Source organism: Euprymna scolopes, chromosome 2 (assembly GCF_053919585.1).
Source record: "Euprymna scolopes isolate OS-2025 chromosome 2, ASM5391958v1, whole genome shotgun sequence".
Classification (NCBI taxonomy): Eukaryota; Metazoa; Mollusca; class Cephalopoda; order Sepiida; family Sepiolidae; genus Euprymna; species Euprymna scolopes.
This window is the reverse complement of record NC_136483.1, coordinates 42,193,590-42,216,631: the sequence shown is the minus strand read 5'-3', so window position 1 is coordinate 42,216,631 and position 23,042 is coordinate 42,193,590. Positions and strand designations below refer to the sequence as shown.

The 23,042-nt window shown below is 34.0% G+C and overlaps 1 protein-coding gene across 3 annotated transcripts in view; it reads right to left on the bottom strand.

Annotated features, from left to right (window-relative positions):
* Positions 1–23,042, bottom strand: part of LOC145291414 (uncharacterized) — an 879,668-nt gene that overhangs the window by 302,212 nt on the left and 554,414 nt on the right. For all 3 annotated transcript variants that reach the window (XR_013869410.1, XM_080137226.1, XM_080137236.1), the window contains one exon: positions 7,403–7,548. Coding sequence is in view for 2 of the 3 variants with exons in the window: in XM_080137226.1 (XP_079993352.1) it covers positions 7,403–7,548 (146 nt within the window). In the remaining variant the exon portion in view is untranslated. The remainder of the gene's footprint in view (positions 1–7,402; positions 7,549–23,042) is intronic.

Here is a 23,042-nt window from a genome sequence, read left to right as displayed (position 1 = left end):
ATATATATAATGTCTTTGACGACTTCTGGCATGAAGATTTTCTCATGAAAATTAATTCATATAGTATTATTAGAAGAATACTTAATATAATCAAATCTTTCTAAGTAAAAGAATCCAGGTTGTTCTCAGTGGCATGTACATCAGAACAACATGACATTAATACAGGTATTCCCCAGGAGTCGATCTTCAAACCTTTATTATTCTACTATTCCTAATTTTTATAAATGTTCCCTTCCTTGATGCAATTGTGTTCAAGATGGGTATATTTGCCGATAACAGTGCTCTATTCTTGATATATGGATGAACCGAACACATACATATCCAAGAGAATTGCTGAATTCTTAAAGATGACTCATTTTGTAGTGAAATAGGGGCATAAATAAATGGTAACACTTAATGCTACTAAGACAAAGCTCCTTTCTTTAACAATTATAACCTTTACAACCACTGATTGCCATGGCTAATAGCACCCTAGCCAAAAGTCTAACTCCTCAACCTAACATTCAGAGGTAATATGAATTGGAACAAATATATAGAAGACATTGCCAAGACTGCTGCAAAAAAGAGGGGGCTCTCTCTACTGTACTAGCAAACTTTGTACAATTGACAATATTCTATTTCTACAAAGCCACTATTCACTCAGGTGTGGAGTATTGCGGTTACATTTAGGCTGGTGCATCACCTACTGGACAGTTCCTCTTAGATAAGGTTCAACAAAGAGCCATTAGTATAATAGGTTCCACACTGTCTACCAGCTCCAGCTCCTGCCCTATTGTTATATCACATCGCTCTGCTGATTTTACATCACTTTAATAAAATATGCTCTGACAAATTAGCTTCCTTGGTGCCCCCTTGATGTAAATACTCTTAATCGACCTGATATTCAACAAAATTCCACCACTTTACAAGTTTTTCTAATCTAATAGCTTCTTTCCTAAAATTGTTTGCCTTTGGAATTTCCTCCTGACTTCCTGTTTCCCTGACTATACAATTATGCAGAAATTTAAATGTAATATGAACAAATATCTACCTGCACAACTCCCTGCTCAGCATGCCTCTGTAGGTATGCACCTCTAATTCAAAGAAGACCCTTATGTCTCAATAGCAATGTGCCTTGTTGGAGATGACTAAAGTAAAGAAAAAAGTATTTGGTGAATTGCAACCCTTTTTATAAATGTATTTGTAAAAAATCTGATTTTGTTTAAAATGTTGTTTAAATTTGAAATCGCAACCACTGTCACAGTTAAAGATATTGAGGTGAATTGGTATTGTAATAATGATTTTATCAAACTCCTCAAAATTATCATCTTAAAAGTAAGCAATGTGTGTGTGTGTGTGTGTGTGTGTGTGTTATATTTATGTAATTTATGCAATTTTGATCAGGTCCAAGCGAACTTACTGCTGAATTCATAGGCACTGATTTAATTGGTCAGAAAATACTAATTTTAATTTTTAAGCTTTTAAATCAAAGAAGATAATTAGACAACATAAAGGGTATTCTATTTGTTAATGACATTCATTATTTTCTGTTCTTTTTGTCTGGCATGAAGAAATCAGAAAAAGAAAAATGGAAGAATCAGAAGGAGAAGGGGAATAAATAAAGATAAAAAAGACAAAAAGAAATAATATTGATAAAAATATTTTAATTTAGAAAGGAAAGGGTAAAAATAAGAAAAGGACTAAAAATTTAGATGTTAAACTATAATTGCCCATTAAACAATTTCAAATTAAAAAGGATAAAGAACATACTTGAAAGTAATCAATATTTAATTAACAAGCAGGAAAGTGTAGTTGAATATTAAATATTGGTAATTCATTCTCTTAGCATTTTTCATATTTCTGTAATGGTTTACTTCATTGAAGGAATGCTATCATTTTCCTTTTTTGAAGTTATTCCCATTCTAAAGTTTTGTCAATATATATATATATATATATATATATATATATATATATATATATATATATATAAACGAATTCAGAAATGAATAAGCATTGTTGATCAGTATATTAATAAAATAATGTGACCACTCTTTGTATGTTAGTGCATATGCGTGTGCTTCTCATTTCTACATGATATATGCATTAGTTTTTGCTATTTACTATTAGACGATTATTTATTGAAATAAAAAAATGTAATGTAATAGTATGAAGTATCAGAATTAACTTCTTTAAGTCCTCTTTAAAAAAAATTAATTACGAAATTTTCGCTATAATACACTTCGATTTATTCAGAAACGAATCAACTATTTTAATCTTTTGTGAATAGTAGAAAAAAAGGCTGAATTACTTTGAGACCCTTCAAAAGTTGAACGAAATTTAGTAGCATTTAAACTGTCGAATAAAAAATCATTTCTTGCTTTCTAATTCTTAGCATATCTTTATGTATTAAAAGATTGAAAGTTTTGGAATTTATTTAAATAAAATAATAAATAGATATTAAAATAACAGTAATTAAATTAATTTTCAAAATTCTATTTAGAAAAAAATGGTAAAAAATGGCATAGTTAAAAAAATCAAAAGTAAAGCAAAAATGAAAGTAAAACACCCCCAGCTAGTTATTTATAATCGTTATTGTCAAGCATTTAGAAATTCATGCAGATGTCATTATATCTGGAATATATATATATATATATATATATGACATCGAGAACCATTGAAAAGAATCAATAAAGTGCCTGATCGCAAATGTGAGAGCTAAAATACAAATTATTTATTTAAAAACTATATGTTACAAATTTCAGAAATGTACAATGGTTTGATTGAAACGGATTTGCCTTTTAAATGCTTTTAAACGTCATAGTAATGAAGAAAAATGTGCAGAGGTGCATAAAAGAGTAGGAGGAGTCAGATGATGAGATGGAAATGTAAAAACAAAGATAGTACATAAATAGGAGAAGAAATACTGCACTTTGCACAAGGCAGGTGTCCCGCTATCTCCAATAGAACTCCTCTTACATGGGACAGTCATGTTTAAACATTAATACCAAATAGGAAGAGTCAGCGAATTATGAGCAATGTTTATTGTGGTAAAATAATAATCACTTGAGAGTAATCTGCCCCTTTCTAGGAAATTGTCTCCCTTTGTTTGATATACCGAGTCGCCATCTTGTATATGTATTGTGTGTTCTTCTAGTCGAATATACCCTAAATCTCCTAAAGGTATTCTTTATTCTTGTAATTCGCCACAATTTATTCGACTAGAAGTTATTCAAAACTCATTCAAAACAAATTTATTCAAATGGATAAGGTATTGAAACCAGAACGATTCAGCCATGATGCTAATTCACCAGTCGCTGCTAAAGAGTTGAAATTTTGGTACTGGACATTCAACAATTACTTGGACGTTATTCAAATGCTTGGATTACCGATGGATAAATTGAATGTCTTGTTAGGCAACATAGACAGGACTGTGTATGATTACATATAATATTGTGACACATATGAAGAGGCTATACGGACACTGGAGAATGTTTACATTAAGCCTATAAACGAAATATTTACACGTCATCTCCTGTTTAGTCGGTGCCAGAAACCGAATGAGTCTATCGACCAATTCCTACAAGCTCTGCACAAATTGTATGAAGACTGTTACTTCAAACCAGTCACAGCTGAAGTTTATAAGGAAGAGTTTATTCGGGATGCATTCATCAATGGTCTGGAGTCTAATCCTATTAGACAGAGGCTATTGGAGAATAGGACACTAGACCTACAGAACGCTTAGAGTCAAAATCGTTCTCTCGACATTGCTCAAAAGAATGCTATTGCCTTTGTCCAGCAAGATTCTCCCGCACTTACTATGACTACTGCTGCTAGAGAAGAGGGGACATCTATGGAAGCCACGTTGTCTGCTACAAAACCACAATGCTGATTTTGTGGAAATCTACACCACCCACGAAGTAAGTGTCCAGCAAGTAACTTGCCATAAATGTTCGAAAATCGGACATTTTTCAAAATTGTGCCATGCAGGCAATTTCACCACTCATTCAGCTGCAGTTGTCGATGCTATTCAGTCAATATCAAATAGTAACCGCCCTACACTCTCAACCATCTTTTCTGCTGTTACTGGGTCGGGGTTTAAAGTATCCACTAATTTGTTTCTGAAAGGACATAAACTGAAAGCCCTAATCGACAGTGAAAGTACTGATAGAAGCTTTATAAGCCACAATGTTGCCAAAAGACTTAAGCTGAAGCAACACAGAAGCTCAGGATCAATTCGCATGGCTGCAGGAGCACAGACCACAAAAATTACGGGATATTGTGTTGTGGACTTCAGCCTTCTTGGACGGGAGTACAGGAACTTTAATTTAAATGTAATTAATGATTTGTGTACTGATGTGATTCTTGGTACTGATTTCCAAGAAGAACCTGAAGGTGTTGTCATTAAATATGGTGGCAGCAAACCAACATTAACATTTTGTATTTTTACGACTATCAATGTTGAACCTCCAACCCTGTTTGCTAACTTATCCAAAAATTGCAAACCTATCACAACCAAACCGCAGAGATTCTCAAAGCCAGACCAGCAGTTTATTGACTCAGAGACACAACGGTTATTGAAGGAGGGTATTATTGAACCAAGTGTATCCCCATGGAAAGCATAACCATTGGTCGTGAAAGAGGATGGTAACCATAAAAAAAAGAATGGTTATTGACTATTCACAAAATGTCAATAAATATACACTGCTAGATGCATACCCCATGCCAAACATTGAAAGCACTATGAATCAACTTGCACAGTATAAATATTTCAGTACAATAGATCTGAAAAGTTCATACCACCAAATCCGCTTACATCCCAATGACAGGCCTTATACTGCTTTCCAGTCTGGGGGTCAACTGTACCAGTTTACTAGGATGCTTTTGGAGTGACTAATGGGACTGCTTGCTTCCAAAGGAAAATGGATGAAGTCATTGGAAAACATTTTTTACAGGAAACTTATGCATATGTTGACAATTTGATCATCTGTGGCACTACCTTGGAAAAACACGAGATCAATCTTCAGTGTTTCCAGAGGGCTGCCAGACGGGATAATTGGACCTACAATGAGGAGAAGTGAAAATTCTCTACCCAAGCAATTGATCATTTGGGATACTGGATATTTGAGGGAACCATCAAGCCTGACCCAGAACGTCTATGCATACTTGTAGAATTACCAGCACCCCAAAATACAAAATCGTTGTAACGTGTGATTGGAATGTGTGCATATTATGTAAAATGCATAAGTAGGTTTTCAGACAAAATTATAAATCTGAAATCCACAAAAATCTTTCTGTTATCAGACAAGGCTTTAACATCCTTCCAGACACAGAAAACTGACCTGATAAATGCCAGCCTAACTGAAATTAACAACGATCTAATGTTTGTCATCGAAACCGATGCATCCTGCAACTCTATATCCACTGTACTTAGTCAGGACAATCGACCAGTTGCCTTTCACTCAAGATCTTTACAAGGAAGGGAATTAAACTATGCATCAGTAGAGAAAGAGTCTCTTGCAATAGTTGATGCTATCGAGAAATGGAAACACTTCTTAATTGGTAGGCACTTCATTCTAAAAACAGACCAAAAATCTGTCCAATTCATGTTTGATACACAAAATCATGGAAAAATAAAAAATGAAAAGATACTGCACTGGAGAATCGCATCTTTTAGTTTTGACATCTAATACCGAGAGGGAAAAGAGAATGTGGCAGCAGACACTCTCACACGAACAAGTTGTGCTACACTTATGGACAAAAAACTGTTAGCATTACACAAATCCCTATGTCACCCAGGTGCAACCAGAATGACACACTTTATTCGAAGTAGAAACTTGCCATACTCAGTTGAAGAAATCCGTGCAGTGACAGCTAATTGCCAAACATGCAACATTATCAAACTGAATTTCCACAAACCACCTAACTTACATCTAGTCAAAGCAACTCAGCCATTTGATTGCCTGAGCATTGACTTTAAGGGACCACTACCGTCTTCATATTGGAACAGATATTTACTAACCATTGTACATGAATTTTCCAGGTTTACCTTTGCTTATGCCTGAGCAAACATGAAAGCCAAAACTGTCAACAGCTGCCTATCTAATCTATTCTCTATCTTTGGCATGCCGGCATACATACACAGCAACAGAGGATATTCATTCTTTTCCCAAGAAACAAGGACTTTCCTACACAATCATGGAGTTCTCACAAGTAGAACAACTCCATATAATCCGGAAGGCAATGGCTAAGTGGAAAAGACAATGGCATTTTCTGGCAGTCAATCTTTCTAGCTTTAAAAACTAAAGGTCTTCCAGAGTCACGCTGGGAAGAAGTCCTGGCTGAAGCTTTGCATGCTAGTCGTTCATTGCTGTGTACACCAACCAACGCTACACCACATGAACGACTATTCAAATTTAACAGACACTCAACCACTGAGATCACCTTACCTGCTTGGCTAAGTCACGCTGGGAAAGTACTGATGAAATGGCATCCCAGGAACAACAAACATGAACCACTGGTCGATGAGGTCGAACTGATAGAAGCAAATCCACAATATGCCCACATTAGAAAATCAGATGGTAGTGAGGCAACTGTTTCACTTAAGCATCTAGCTCCCAAGGGCAAAGGCCATAATGAATCACCAAAGAGAATATTCCCAGGGATGTACCTACATCAACCTAGCCCGGAAGTCTACTCCCTAGAGACAATGATCAGGAAATGCACATTACTGTGAATTTGCCAACACTAGCTCAGCCAGGAAGTCAGTCCTCTAAGGAGAATCATGAACTACCCATTAAAAGAACTGTGAACGACTCTGAAAAAACACACAATTATATTTAATAATATATATAACAAATACTAAACTAACAGATGGTATAGTGACAACTTAAAATCCTTCCTTGATAATGGAGCACAGGCGAAAACAATTGGTTAACAAAATATAATAGAGACTTTGGAGCTTTGTCTTTTAGGGCTGAGCTCTGTTGACATGGAAACTATGAGAATTATTTTTATAAGTAATAAAAGAATCAATTATGTATTGCAATCTTTGATAGGTTTTTATTTGTTCCTGCATATTATTTTATCTGGAGATTAATGAATATATTACTTGTTTCTTTATTCTAATAAGCAATAATAAGAATAGATAGTAACTTTGGTTCCCCTTAGTTTATCTTTTAGTCCTCACATTTCATGGGCGATCCACAGTTGTTGTTTTCAGTGGGGAGTATGTTTAGATTTTCAGTCTCTTTATACTATTCATCATCATTCAATTGACAAGCTATCCATTTCATTAACCCTTATCATCAAGTTTTTATTTTTAACAATGTTGATAAGTGATAATTCATTAGTACAAACAAAACAGTGAGAAACCAGAAAAAAGTATTTTGTTTGCTTTGTTTGTTTTGTTTGTTTGTTTACTTACCTGGTGTTAAATGCACCATTTCTTTGAAATGACTGTTTACAAGGCCTTTTTCAATTTGCTGCTGTAATTCTCTTCTTCGAAACTGGTCAGAAGATGGAGTTGTGAAAGGTAGTTTTCCAACCAGCATTGCATAGAAAATTATCCCCCTGTTGCAAATGGAAAGCAAGGAAATAACGCTGTGAGAATAACATTCATGATGAGAATAATAGTCCAAATAATCTAAATAATAAAAATAAATAACAGCACACATTTCTTATGAAAATGATAATTGGAAAAATACTGGTTTTAGTTTTATGTTTAAAACAAAAACAAAGAAAAAAATTAGAAATTAATTTGTATCTGTTTGAGAATTATTATTTTGGGTGAACATTCAATGGAAAAAAATTAGGGTATTGCAATAAAGAGGTACTCCCTTTCCTAAATATGCTCTTCAACGGTCATTTTTCGGATTAGGATGATAGAAAATTAATGATTACAATAATGGAATCATCCCAAAGAAGAACAATATCAAAAGTATGACAGTAAATATATACAAATTTACATATAGACAATAAAAAAAGAATTTACTAGAAAAAAAGTATTTTCAATATTTTTTTGATAGAAAGAGTACTATACAAGAATACAGTTAAGAAAACAAATAAATAAATAAATGGATTATTAACAATTAAAAAAAATGAGGAAGAAGTAAAAAGGCAAAAAATGACAATCATATTTTTTGAATAAAGACAAATGAAAAATAGGAAATAAGACAGAGATACACTAATCCTGATTGAAAAAAAGATCAGATATTCCATTATTGGGTGAAACATCTTATGCAGATGAAAAATGTTGATTCTGAATATTAGAAAAAAAGAATGAGAAACTTTAGAAATGGAAAAAGTAATATAAAAACGTTACAACGAACAGAAAGGAACACAATACTGACTTTTAAAATATTATAGAAAAAATATGCATAAAAAATCCTAAATTATTCATTTTCTGAGAATTTCTTTTTAAATAATAAAACCATCAACCGTTATCAGTGAAATCAATAGTAACGGCTGGTGCGAGAATGACAAGTGAATTACAATGATAATGGAATAGAGATTACTAGAATATCTGTGGTGATATGCTGACATGCAAAATCTAGAGAAAAATACACGTGTATCAATAGGAACAACTAGTGCCAGACCTCGAAGAAGAAGAAGAAGAAGAAGAAGAAGAAGAAGAAGAAGAAGAAGAAGAAGAAGAAGAAATTTCACATAAGGAAACATGGACATAGCTACGGAAATGACACATGATAAGAGAAATGGAATCACTATTGTACAACACACAAAACAAGATGATCAGAACAAACTGCATAAAAACCAAGATAAACAATATCCAAGAAAATAGCAAATGTAAATTATGTGGACAAAGAGATGAAACAGCAAATTACATCATGTGAGTGCATCAAGCAAACTCAAAAGGAATATAAAAATAGACATGATTGAGTTCAGAATATAATCTACTGAGAACTGTATAGACGGTTGTACTTTGAACATACAGATAAATAGCAGATACAAATTGGAGTCAGTATTGGAAAACAAAAGGCATGAAAATACAAATGGAAAAACGTACTAAAGCAAGAAGACCGGCCATGATAATAGTCAATAGAAATAAAAATACGCTAAATAGTAAAGTTTGTCATTAAAGCAGATCACAGAGTGCAGTGGAAAGAGACAGAAAAATTAAGTAAATAGATGGAAATTGCTAGGAAACTGAATAAAACGTGGAATATGAATAAAACTACAATGATAATAATTGTAAGAGTACCTAAAATAATTCTGAAAAACTTGGAAAAAAGTAGAACTTATAATCAAAGGAAGGATTGGCACTGGATAAATAATGATATTGATGAAAAAAGTTAAAATATTTGTTTTTAATCCGAGAATGTAGAAATCAACTCACATTATCGGATGACTCTGATCAATAACATATAGATTGAAATAAAATAACGCTTTCCCAAAGATGAGAGCCATTCATTTCAATTGGGGCGTGATGGGAGTCAGAGTGATTATGATGAAAGGAGAGAAGCTTATTTTTTGATGCATTAAAATTAACAAGCCACTTTTTCCCCCGTTGCATCACTCTGTAAAATTCAAAATAATCTTACTGCTTATAAATGGGATCTTTCTACAGATTTGGATTATGCATATTTTGAATTTTAATTTGGATCGATTTGTCAACACTATAAATCCGACTTCTTCTTATGAGAACATTGACTCTTATGATCATTTCACTTTAGAAATATCTAACCAGTCCATATCCTCTCATCTGGATTTTTAATCTTTAATTTTTAATTTACTTTTTTCATTTTTCATGTCTTTTTCCCTCATTTCATGGACTCTTTGCACTAAACTATTTTGCACATATGACTAGTTTTTATAAAATGCAGTTTCAATTTCTGTCAGTACTAGCAAATTCATAGCTTCCTTATAATATTTATTTGCTAATATATTTCCTTTGATGAGAAGACTGCATTTCTTTGAAACACTGCGGAGTAAGCAAATCTTAATATTTCTTATTTGAGTATCCTGTCAAACATTAAATTCTTGTAAAGTCTTAAATTGTGTTCTTCTGTGATAAGCTCTATTCCCTATTTTGGTTGTAATGGGCTTTTTCATTTGGTTGGGATTACTATATAAATATTAACATTTATATTTGCTTTAAGTTTACACACACTTTTGGCTTGTAAACTTAATTTTTACTTCTTGATTTTATCTATCTATATCTATATATATATATATTTATTTATTTTCAGAATTTTAGATAAGATAAGTCATCGGACCGTCGTAAAACAGTTCCCTATTTTCAGGTTTGAAACCGACGGTACCGATAATTTATCTTATCTATACTTCTGAAAATAAAAATATAAATATTATGCTCTTATTTTTTCCCTTATAATAGAGCACTCTGCTAGAATGTTTTTTTTCCAAAAATATAACTAAGTATATAAAATATATATATATATATATATATATATATATATATATATATATATATAGCTTTAAGTAAAAGAGAAAAAAAAAGATCAATTCCACAAAAGGAGACTTATCCGGATAATGCCAAGCTCAACAATAATTATTGGAGCTTATACAATAGAACAACAAGAGAATGAAATGAAGACACAAAACTATATATAGGTAGATATAGAATGGATCATTTATTGAATAATGGAATACAGGCAAAATTTGGGGGATGAAAGGGACTCTTTATGCCAGGGCATTTCGAAGCCTAACGTTTCTCATCAGAAGAGTAGAGAAGGTGCTAGGTAGCATGGTGGGGATGCGGCGTCTAGCGTAAGGTTCATTAGGGATGAAAAAGATTAAGAGGAATTATAGTGTTGGGGAAGCTTTAATGAATTCTAAATAAATAAGGAGAAGCTTATTATATATAGTATGATATATAAGAATATAAATTGTCTTTAACATAGTATTGAGATTAAGGGGTAAATGTGTTATGGTTGAATAGGGAGTGTATTGCTGCTGCGTGGTGATTTATTTTAACGGTTTATGGGGTGTTTATTTTCTATGGAGTGCGTAATGGTGACCTCCTCGTGATATTCTGAATGGCGAGCCTTTTTCTTCATTTTTTGTAAAACCGGACAAAGCACGGAAAAACCAGTGAGCTAAAATTCAGCCCAAAAAAGCGAACTTTTCAACAGAGAAAACACGTGAACTACTACTGACAAGTAACTCAACAAGCAACAATGGCATTGAACCTCCTTTTTTCCTCTTCACGCTAACAGACCTCATTTTTCCAGAACTCTTTTCCTTTACAGACAACCGGCACATCATCCCGTTATTTGACTAAAGACAAGCAACGTTGGGTATACAGACGGTGAGGAAAAAGAGAATTTCGCTGGCAGCGGATGAACAACAATGACAAAACCCCTCGTCAGACTCGGCAATGAAAAATAAACACGGAGTTGTCGACTTCATATCGAATTTTAAAAAATTCGAGCTCAACAAAAAAAAAAAAAGAAAAGAAAAAGGCGCTATTTCCTTGTTATGCACAGTACCTTTGCCATTTTCTTAACCCGAGAATAAATATATGCATAAAAATATTTTCAGGGGTCAGCGCCACATCTTTTGACGCACGTGGTCGATATATTCTCTTGGAAGAAAACGCGCGGTGCCACATCACATAGCAGTCCGTAAGCGACAGACTGCGAGAGCGTTCAAAAGAAAAAAAAAAAAAGTAACTAAACATTTTTTCCAAAAATAAATATATATATATATATATATAATATTCAACCATATGCTGCAGCTAGGAATAATACGCCCCTCGTCCAGTCCATGGGCTTCCCCTTTGCATATGGTCCCGAAACGAGACAGAGATTGGCGTCCGACTGGGGACTACTGACGACTCAATGCCATGACGGTACCTGATCATTACCCAATCCCACATATACAAGACTTTGCTTCCTCTCTACATGGTTGTAAGACCTTCTCTAAACTAGACCTAGTTAAGGCTTACCATCAGATTCCAGTGAATCCGGCCGACATACCCAAGACTGCGGTAACAACTCCATTCAGAGCATATGAATTCTTAACTATGCTCTTTGGTTTACGACATGTGGCTAGCACATTTCAGCGCTTCATGGATGAAGTAGTGAGTGACTTGAATTTCGTCTATAACTATATAGACGACATTCTCGTGGTAAGTACCTCACCTGAGGAACATATCACTCACCTCCGCCTACTATTTGAACGGTTTCAGCGATACCAGATTAGGATTAACCCTGGTAAATGTGTTTTCGGTGCATCGTCACTAGTTTTCCTGGGCCACATTATCAGCCCAGATGGAATAGCTCCATTACCGGAAAAGGTGAAGGCTCTACAATACCTTTAACCACCCACTTCACCTTGCCAACTAAGGCACTTCCTCGGTCTGTTAAACTATTATAGACACTTTATCCCACACTGCGCGGATCTCCTAGCTCCTCTTTCTGACCTGTTATGTAATAGGAAGAAGAAAAATGAGCAAATCTCACTTAATGAGATCCAGCTTAAGGCTTTTAATGAAGTGAAAACAAAACTGGCGACAACATCTCTACTTGCACATCCTGTACCCGATGCCCAGTTTTCTCTGGTCGTTGATGCATCAGGCACAGCTGTAGGTGCAGTGTTGCAACAGCAGCACCAACAACAGTTACAACCTCTCACATACTTTTCGAGACAGCTGAAACCGGCGGATCAACGTTACAGCACATTTGGCCATGAACTCCTGGCAATGTACCTCGCAGTGAAACATTTCCAACATTCACTCGAGGGTCATCAATTTGTGATATACACTGATCACCGTCCGCTGACATATGCACTGCGTTCTAAGCCGGACAAATATTCTCCCCGCGAAATACGCCACTTGGATTTTGTTTCGCAATTCACCAGCGATATCTGACATATCTCAGCAGATGGCCTTAGATCAGCAAAGTCTGGACACGTTGGATCCATCGTCACCTGAATTTACAACTTGCAAATTTGCATACCTGCCCGTGCCTACCTCAGACACGCAGATCATTTGTGGCAACGGTTTCATCTTGACCATTCGTTCCAATAACTCATTGTAGAGTTGTTTTTGACACCCTACACAATCTGGTACACCCCAGATGCAGAGCCACAGTGAAGCTGATTACAGCTAGATTTTTCTGGCCAAATATGAGGCGTGATATCACTGCCTGGACACGTTCCTGCGTATCCTGCCAAAAGTCAAAGGTGCACAAGCAAATCCGTGCACCCCTTGGAACATTCACCACCCCAGACGCTCGGGTTAGCCATGTGCACATCGACCTGGTTGGACCTTGGCCGGTCAGTCAGAGATTTACTTATCTCCTGACCTGTATAGACCATTTCACACGGTGGCCTGAAGACATTCCCCTTTTGGCTTAGTCTGTAGTGCAAGCCCTTATATCAGGCTGGATATCGTGTTACAGAGTTCCCACAACCATCACCACTGATCGTGGTATACAGTTTGAATTCAACCTCTTCCAGGAACTCTCCAGGATTCTAGGGATCCAACGTATTCACACTACAAGCTATCACCCTGCTTCTAACGGGATGATTGAATGCTTCCATCGCCAATTGAAAGCAGCATTACGTGCTTACCCTGACCAACAGTGATGGAGCGAATATGTACCGGTTGTCCTTCTTGGCTGTCGTGCTGCTATCAAAGAGGACCTGGGATACTCTTCAGCCAAACTTGTATATGGAGTACCTCTATCGTTGCCAGGCCAAATGTTGAGCCCGATAGAGTTAACAACAAACGATTAAGCTCTGTATGTCAACAGACTGCAAGCTTATTTTAGTAAGCTCCCACCGATGCACACTAGGGAACAGACCATTAGATCTTCGGTTCCAAAGGACATTTCGTCTTGGACTCATGTTTTTCTTAGAAAGGACGCTGTGAAAGCCCTCCTAACTTCATCTTATACTGGCCCCTATCGCATGCTTTCACGTACCGCTAAACTTTTTACTTTAGATATCAGTGGTAGAAGAGGAACTGTTTCTATTGATAGAGTAAAAAAAGCCTTTCTTGACACAAAAACACACGAGCCACACATTCCCCCTACTTTCACACAGCATCAAAACATGCATGCATACACCTGAAGTTATTGCTCCAAATGAAGATAATCATGTCACCACTACACGTAGTGGTCGACGGGTACATTGGCCGAAGAGACTGTGTAAAACTTCGTATTTCTGCTAAGAAAATATTTTTTCTTGTTTTCCCTTCTTTCAAAGAAAAAAAAAAAAAAGAATATTCTATTACAAGAAGTTGCAAATATTCCCCAACTTTTCAAGCAAAAGTAAGAACATTTTTTCTTTCTCGTAAAAATAAATACAATAAAAAGACATTTTTATTTTTCACCATTTGTTATGCTACCTTTTTTTCTGTCGGCTTTCTGTCTAAGCAGGGGGTTATGTAGCAGAAACAAATGGAACTTTTTTCTTCCTCGAATCAATGCCTCTCCCCTGTGCTATTTGGCCATATACTGACCAATCAGGGGTATGGCACATTGATCCTTCCTATCCCCTAAGGAAATCGGTCAGCATCCGGTTTGAAGAAGAACAACTCGTCCTTACTGAGAGAGCCACCAAACAGAACAGACCTCCCTTTTCTTCTCTCTCTCCAACTCGGTGATTTCTAATGGTATCGACGATTCCACTGGAATAACTACCGCGATAGCACCAGGTAGCCAGAGTCCAGCTTTTACCAGGAGCATATCACATTCTCCTTAATAAACCTTTTCTGTGTTACATTTTATGAAGTTGTTGCGTTCGTCATTTCAGAAGCTTGTATTGAATTATTTATTTTATTAGGTTGTGCCCTAAAAGCATTCTAAACTCTAAAAATCTCTTGAAAATTAAACAAAATACTGGTAAAACATTATATTTTCACACAATTGTTGACATTTATTAGATGCATTTCTATCAGTATTCTTTTAAACTTTAATTAACCAAATATGTTCGTGTAGGGCTTTGGGGCAGCTGTTGTTTTGTTCTAATTTAACAGAATGAAAACTAGGTTTGTTTTGAACTAAAGATGCATAAAATAAGTTCAACATAAATAAACTCATCCAGGTAGGTAATAAAGTGACTTATCTCGCATTTGGTAACATTTATTTGTTGCATATTTGTTTTGTCATTTTTTTTTTTTTATTCTGATAGCTGCAGTAACATATACACTGATATTCTTTTTTGGGGAGATCAGGGAACGTTTAAAGGTAGATATGATGGGTTTTTTTGTTGTTTTTTTTTTTATTGAATTCAACAATTTTTTTCCATTATGTATTTTATATAAGATTTTGATAAATTCATTGTGAGATTTTCATCTATATTTTTCACTTGTGTCCAAAGCGAAAAATGCAATAAAACATTAATTATTTCAGAAGAGCCAATGAACAGATAATGACAGGGTCAATCTTGAGTTAGCTAAATTGAAAAATAATAAAACTTATCCAGAGTATTTTAAATCCTCTAATCAATTGTGAATTACCTTGGGGGGAGGGGCAGTATTAGACAGTTAGTAAATATGTATGAAAATGTGAATAGGCAAGTGAAAAAATATTTACTTTGTTTACTATAATTGACAAAAAATATATATATTAGACTTGGAGAGGCAATACTAAATCTGGGAATGGGATTTATATTTTCTGTGGCTCTTGGTCTTATCTTGTAAATGAACAACTTTTAATAATTAAGTACATCTGTATTTTTTCATTTTTATTGTCAAGAAAAATATTTAAAGAATCGCTTATGGAATCGGATTCCCTTATTCAATTAATCGTTCTAACAAACACACACACACACACACACACACATATACATATATATATATATATATATAAATTCATTTATATATACATGCACATATTGATGTGCGTGCACACACACACACACACACACACATATATATATATATATACTTAGTGTGTACATTTATATAAATATTAGTATCTAGCTATTTCGATTTTCTATGTGTTCTTTCTGTTCATGAATTAGTCTATAACAGATGATGTGTGTATATGTGTTTCTTTTGCCTGGTGTCAGCTTATACATATCTATCTTTTCTTTTTACTCTCTGTTGTATATGTTCTCTCAATGTTCATAGAAGATCAGTCTATATGTCAATAAAATATTGGATGAAATTGATTGAGTGAATAAGAGAAAAAAAGAAGAAAATTGAACGCATAAAAGAACCCACATCAAAATGTGCAAAGGGAGGTAAGCCAGTTGTTAGAGGAGTGAATCGCCGCTGTAATATTGATCAATGCCCTACCCACAATCCCTCTTCTCTCCAGTAAAAAGGTGGGATGGAGAACGTGTAGGGAAGAACATTGATTAGGCTGAGTGTGGGGATAGATAGAGCAAGGTTATCATGAACATTAGCACACATTTTGCCTTAACTCATGCTGCATTAGTGCAAATTTTCAAATACCAATACTAAGAGCTTATAAGATATTGTTACTGCCCTCTTTAGTCTTTCTTTCTTTAGACTTTGAAATTGGTCTTGTGATTCTTATGGAGCTATGATGACTTATGCAAAAAAGAAGACTGCAAAAAAGATCGACGGGGAGGAGAATTATTTTTGGCAAATAATCTTGCCAACCATTCAGTAAGGTTGGTTGAGCTGCAGTGAATATTTCTCCATTATTGTGTGTCGGACACATTGAATAAGCTACATCCATCCATCTATTGTTTTTGTGATTTGAATCATTGTTAATCAAAATGATTTCAATATAAAAAAAGATTTTTTAATAGATTATACGTTGCATAGATTTTTTCTCATGATTTCATTTTTTACAAAATAGTTCATTTTCAACTGTCATCATGTGACTTGATTGAATAAATGAAATCCAAAAATAAAACATTTTTGTTATCTCAATCAATTTTGCTTAACTATTTTTGAGTAGTGTTTTTCAAATCTCTACATTAACAAAATGGAATGATCATTTCTCGTGTTTGTTCATGTATATTTATTGCATCAATGTAACCTTGATAATTACATATTGAATTATTATTTTTATTTATTTGGTGTTAATCGATTATTCATTGAAATCAAATATGGCATAACATCAAAAAAATTTTTTTAAATATTTAGATTATTAATTTTAATTTTTTGCTAATAGTTGAAAAAATAATTTAATGCCCAAGCAATAACTTAATATAATTCAATTTCTATAATTGTATTTCTAAAATAAAATCCAAATAATAATTTTGTAAAACTAAATAAACGGCATAGTTTAAAAAAACGAAAATAAAAGACTGCAGGTCGATACAACTAATTTGTCATAAACTATAGATGATTATTTTTTCATTAAATATAATGCTATATTCAGGAAGTTGAACTTATACCATCTAGAGACCAAATAGAACAGACTAACATACCCCAGCAGACTATGGCTTCCATAAGCTGTTTAATTGGCACTGAGTTTTCAACATAAAAACAAATAGTCTCTTTCCTAAAGTATATTTACCATAAAAGTGTAGAAAGAAATGTTTAAAGAAAGACAAACTCGATAATAAACTAGGATTTTACTTTATTTTTTATAATTTAGTCATATAGCTTTCATTTAGTTATAATCGTAAAGACAAAATAATAGTTTATAATTTAAACCAGGATAAACAATATATTAATGATATAACCGGAGGGTTCCCATGGTGAAGTCGGTACTGATGAAACTGACGATTTGCTACATTTTCGGTTCAGTAGCACCACCTTCGTTATGGATGTTTGCAACTTTTACATGTAAATACCTGATTCACAGAAATAATTGAGGAAACCAATTCTAACAACATAATTGAGCATGTTTAAAAAGTTGAACCATACATAGTCATACGAATTTACTAATGATATAACCATATTCTTTTTCTGCTTCTGCATTCAAGCAATTCACTCCAATCAATTAAATGATATTTATAACTGGAAAGAGGACAGTTTACTATCTTTATATATGATATATTAAGTAAAAAATTACTTATGAAAAATATATTATCAGACAATGCAAAATTATTAATTAACTAACAATATAATCCATTAATACATTAACAATTTAGTAATATGACTATCATCTAGCTATAAATATGAAATTGATACAATTTATGGGCCAATGGCATATTCAAAACAAGACAAGATTTAATCTAAAGATTCCTGAACAATAAATGTACGGAAATTAAAATATAAATCAATAATAAAAATGATTACATTCTAAAAACTTTTAAAAATGTATTTAAGTATGTATGAATTTCATAGATATTTTATTTAATTTTTTCCAGTAAGCTGCATATTTTAGAAGATTGAGATAAACTTTGTAAAATCCCTAAAATAAGTCTTTAAGTCTCAAAAGACAATAGATAAACTGTCTATGTGTAAGGAGTTTAGAGTGGATCAAAGTTGCACACTCTCTACCCGACCTCTCTTGAAGCTACATTGCTTAAGACACTAGTGCATGTATTTGGTGACTTCAATGTCCACCACAGCAATTGGCTTGGATTTTCTACTCACACAGATGCAGCTGATATCACAACACAAAACTTCTGTATATCTCACTCCCTATTACAGATGATTACGTTTCCAACCCGTTTCCCAGATCTTCTAGATCTGTTTCTGACCACAGTTCCGAATGACTGTGTAACTAATGCTCACAGCCTGCTTGGGAATGACGATCATGCAGTGGTAATGATTGAAATAACCCTAAACTTTAGAGCCAAAACCGAAGAGCCACTGCTCAAAACAACGAGATATTATAAAAAAGCTGACTGGGAAGCCATCAGGGATCTCATCAGGGACGCCCCATGGTAAAATATCTTTTCACTTCCTGCTGAACATTGCGCAAATGAGGCCACTGAATGGTTCAAAACGGCAATTGAAGCACATGTTCCCACATGCAAATTTTATAGCAAGCCCCACTCTCCCCAATAGTTTACTCCTACTTGTGCAGCTGCAATAGTACAAAGGCAGCATGCGTACCGCAAATTTAACCGACATAAGTCCAGTTCAAACAGGCAGAAGTATATAGAAGCCAGAAGTAACTGTAAGAAAGAAATAGTGACAGCTAAAAGAGAATTTACTGAAACCACCAAAAAATGCATCGAAGCACAGAAATTAGGAACCCGCTTCTGGAAAATCTACAACAGTGTAGTAAATAATGGGCAATCAACAATTACCCTACTATTCAACAATCACGAGGTTGTTTGCCCTGCAACTGAGAAGGCTAACATGCTTGCCAGTCGATTTGCCTCCAACTCCATACTAGACCCTGCCAACCATCCCCTCCCTGACTTTCCTTTGTGGACAGACGCCACACTAGACCATCTGAAAATCACCCATTCTCAGGTGCATGCTATCATAAGAAATCTTGACACTGCAAAAGCATGTGGACCTGATCTCATCCCGGCTGTGCTATTAATAAAGTGGTCCGCCGAAGTAGCTCCAATTCTCTCCAAACTCTACAACAAATGTCTTAATGAATCTTGCTTTAGTAGTACTAGTTTTCAAGAATTCTGGCGAAAGAACTGACCCAGAAATTATTGCCCCATTAGCCTCCTCCCATTTTTCACCAAAATATTTGAGACCATAATTAACCAAGCTCTAGTCCACCACCTTACAGATGCTAAACTTCTGACTGACCAACAATATGGATTTAGGCAAGCTCGTTCCATAGCAGACATCCTAACTGTAATCTTAGAATGCATATACCATTCACTGGACAAAGCAGGGAAGGGTAGAGCGGTAGCTCTAGATATATCTAAGGCTTTTGACAGGGTATGGCATGGTTATCTCAGGAAAATCAGATCATATGGTATCACTGGAAGAATACATAACATAATTAAATCCTTATTAGATAAGACGGTCGTACATCTAATCCAGGAACTTCAAGTAGGAGACTTTATCCAGATCCAGAATCAGGATGCTAACTACCCACATTGATGGACGAAGATGGAGAAGATCATAAAACCACATGTGAACCAACAGTACTAAGTGCAAGTAGATGGAAGCAATCAAGTAACACTGTGCAACCATTGGTTTCTCTGTAAAATATATCCGGTTGTGGATGGCCCACATTAGACCACACCAGTGGTCTGCTGTTGATCTCATCCATCACAGCTTCTTGAATCTGGGCAAAACGATTACAGTGGAGAAGTAAATGATGAAATGCACCGAACATATGTACCTGCGATTGATGAATATGAAGGGACTAATTTTCCTCCATGACAATGCTCGCCCACTTGTTGCTCAATTGACCCTGCAGAAGCTGAATAAATTGCCTCATCCACCATATTCACCAGACCTTCCACCCACCGATTATCACTTTTCAAGCATCTCGACAATTTCCTGCATGAAAAATGCTTCAAAAGCTGAAATGATGAAATGATGCCAAATCGGTCAGAACTATATATATATATATATATATATATATATATATATGTATATATATATATATGTGTGTATGTGTGTGTATATATGGATATATATATGTGCGTGTGTGTGTATATACATATTTGTATTGTATTCTTTTTATATACATAAATATTAGAAGTTTTTTATTTATAATTATTGGACCTATTTAATTTATTTAATCCCCTCTTATGGCTAAATATGTTATATTAAAAAGATAGTAAATATGAAATTTTTTTCTGTTTTTATTATTATTATTATTATTATTATTATTATTATTATTATTATTATTATTATTATCATTACTATTATGTTTATTGTTATTAATAATAATTTTAATATTGTTTTATCATTATTTTCTTCTTTTATTCATATATTTATCTAATAAAAACGCGAAAACTTTAAACTTATATCATTTAGCATAAAGGGCCTAATTAATGGTAGACATATGTTTGAATTGCGTTGATTTTACTCGTGGACGTATGTAAGAGGACAAATATGCTAGCTGAATACATTCACTGCCTTTTTTGACACGTTTATTTCTGACGCTTGGATTGTATCTTCTGTTTGTATTTGTAATAATATGTTTCATTACTGAATTGTATAATTGTTCATAAATTGGTTGACACGCAGATCTTTTTCTTTTTCTTTTTCTATATACTGTCAAATTCTTACTTTCTCTCTTTCTCTATTTAACTAGATCTCATTATTCTTTCCTTTTCCTCCTAGTTCTTATTCTCTTTATATTAACCATTTATATCTTTTTTCTTTTCTTCTCCATATTATATATATATATATATATATATATATATATATATATATATATATATATATATATATATATATTTTCTCTCTTCTTTTTCTCTCTATTTTGTTTTCTCTCTATTTTCTTTCTCTATTTCTGTCTCTATTCCTTTTTTTTCTCTTCTCAATCACTCTCTCCCCATTGTAATCTTTTAACTTTATTTAAATTGCCTCTCCCTTTTTACTTTTTTATTTAATTAAAGTTCTGTGTTTTAAGTTTTTTAACTCCAACTTCTAAAGAGTTCCTACCTAAAATAAAAATCCATTATTCATTGAACTTTTGAATAGTCAAGTCGCTGCCTGATGATATCTGTTGTTTGATTGAAACAAGTGGCTATTTGTAGCAGCGGGATGTGAGCATGTTTATATAACAATAAACAAGTATATATATATATATATATATATATATATATATATATATATATATATATATATATATATATATATATATATATATAAAGTTTTGAGAGAAACTATGGATGTATCAGTAAAGTGTAAGATTTAAACCAAGCAATCTTTCATTATCGTCATTATCATATTCGGTATACGGTTTTGCATGCTGGCATGTGTTGGACAACTTAAAGAAATTGACTTATAAAGTAAAGTTATCTTTGGTCTTTCTGTCGTTAGCTGCTCTTTCTCCTCAAGTCAATGTCAATATTTATTACCGCTTCCTATTTTTTTCTTGGTCCTCCTGAAAACTTACTATGCTACATCAATTGTTATACATTTGCAAACCCAAGAACTCTCATGTATTCTTTCAATGTAGTCATACCATCGAAATCTCCTGTTCTGCACACATCTCCCTATGCTGTCCAGATTTATTTTTACTCATCAGTTCATCAAACTGTATTCAAGACACATTACACATCCATCGTATGATTCTCACATAATTTCTCTCCATGCAATGCATGTCCTCAACCCTCACAGGCCAGGTTTCACTTCCATACCTCATCACACTGCATAACATTCCTGACAGATTCTTTTTTTGGTCAACAGTGGTAACACTCTGCTGGTTACTAATGGCAAAAATTCCCTAAACTTATTCCATCTATTCCTAATTTTTGAAACTGCACTAGTACCTTCTCCATCCTGTGCTGTAATGGTATCACTAAGATAAAACAAATTTTGACAATCTCAATAGCTTCGCCTTTCAGATATACTTTCTTTTACATCTGACTTTTCATTCTTACACTTCTTGCAAACAAATTGATTATCTAATCTCAATCAACATGTAATTCTACTGCATTTCTTGTATACTTACTGTTTATAGGGACCAGAAAAAATTAATTGCATCCGACTTTCTTTCCACAAATTGAGCAGGCGATTTTTTCCCTTTTTGTGAGTTTTCAAACAATACAACTACTGATGCTAATTTTGGTCTCGATAACCTTCACACTCAGACCTTTACTTTCCGTAGCATTCCTCCAAGCAATTAGTTTATCCATTGTTTTAGAGCAAAATACTAAATCATCAGCATACATCTATTTAAAAAAAAAATTTTTTTTACATGTAGGTTACCACTTATCAAGGCCCAGAAGCCACTCGGGGATAAGGGTTATTGTGTGTACAGTAATCAATGGTATAGTATCGTAGTAATAGTTAGTATTGGAGATTTGATAGTGTCATTACTTAAGGGGGCGATTCATCAGGAATTTGTTTGTGTTGGACTTGAAGACATCCAAGTTGAAGTTGGGAGGGAAACAGACAAGCGGCAAAGAGTTTCACAGGTGCGCAGTTCTAAGAAAGAAGCTTTGTTCATGGAATCTACGTTTTGATTTAGGCACGGATAAAGGGACAATCTGTGCTTTAACATTAAAGCTGTCACCAAATGTGCTGTTAATTCTGACACAAATTTGAGCATTTATATACATTGCTTCAATAATCATCATCAATCACTCATTTACCACTAGTT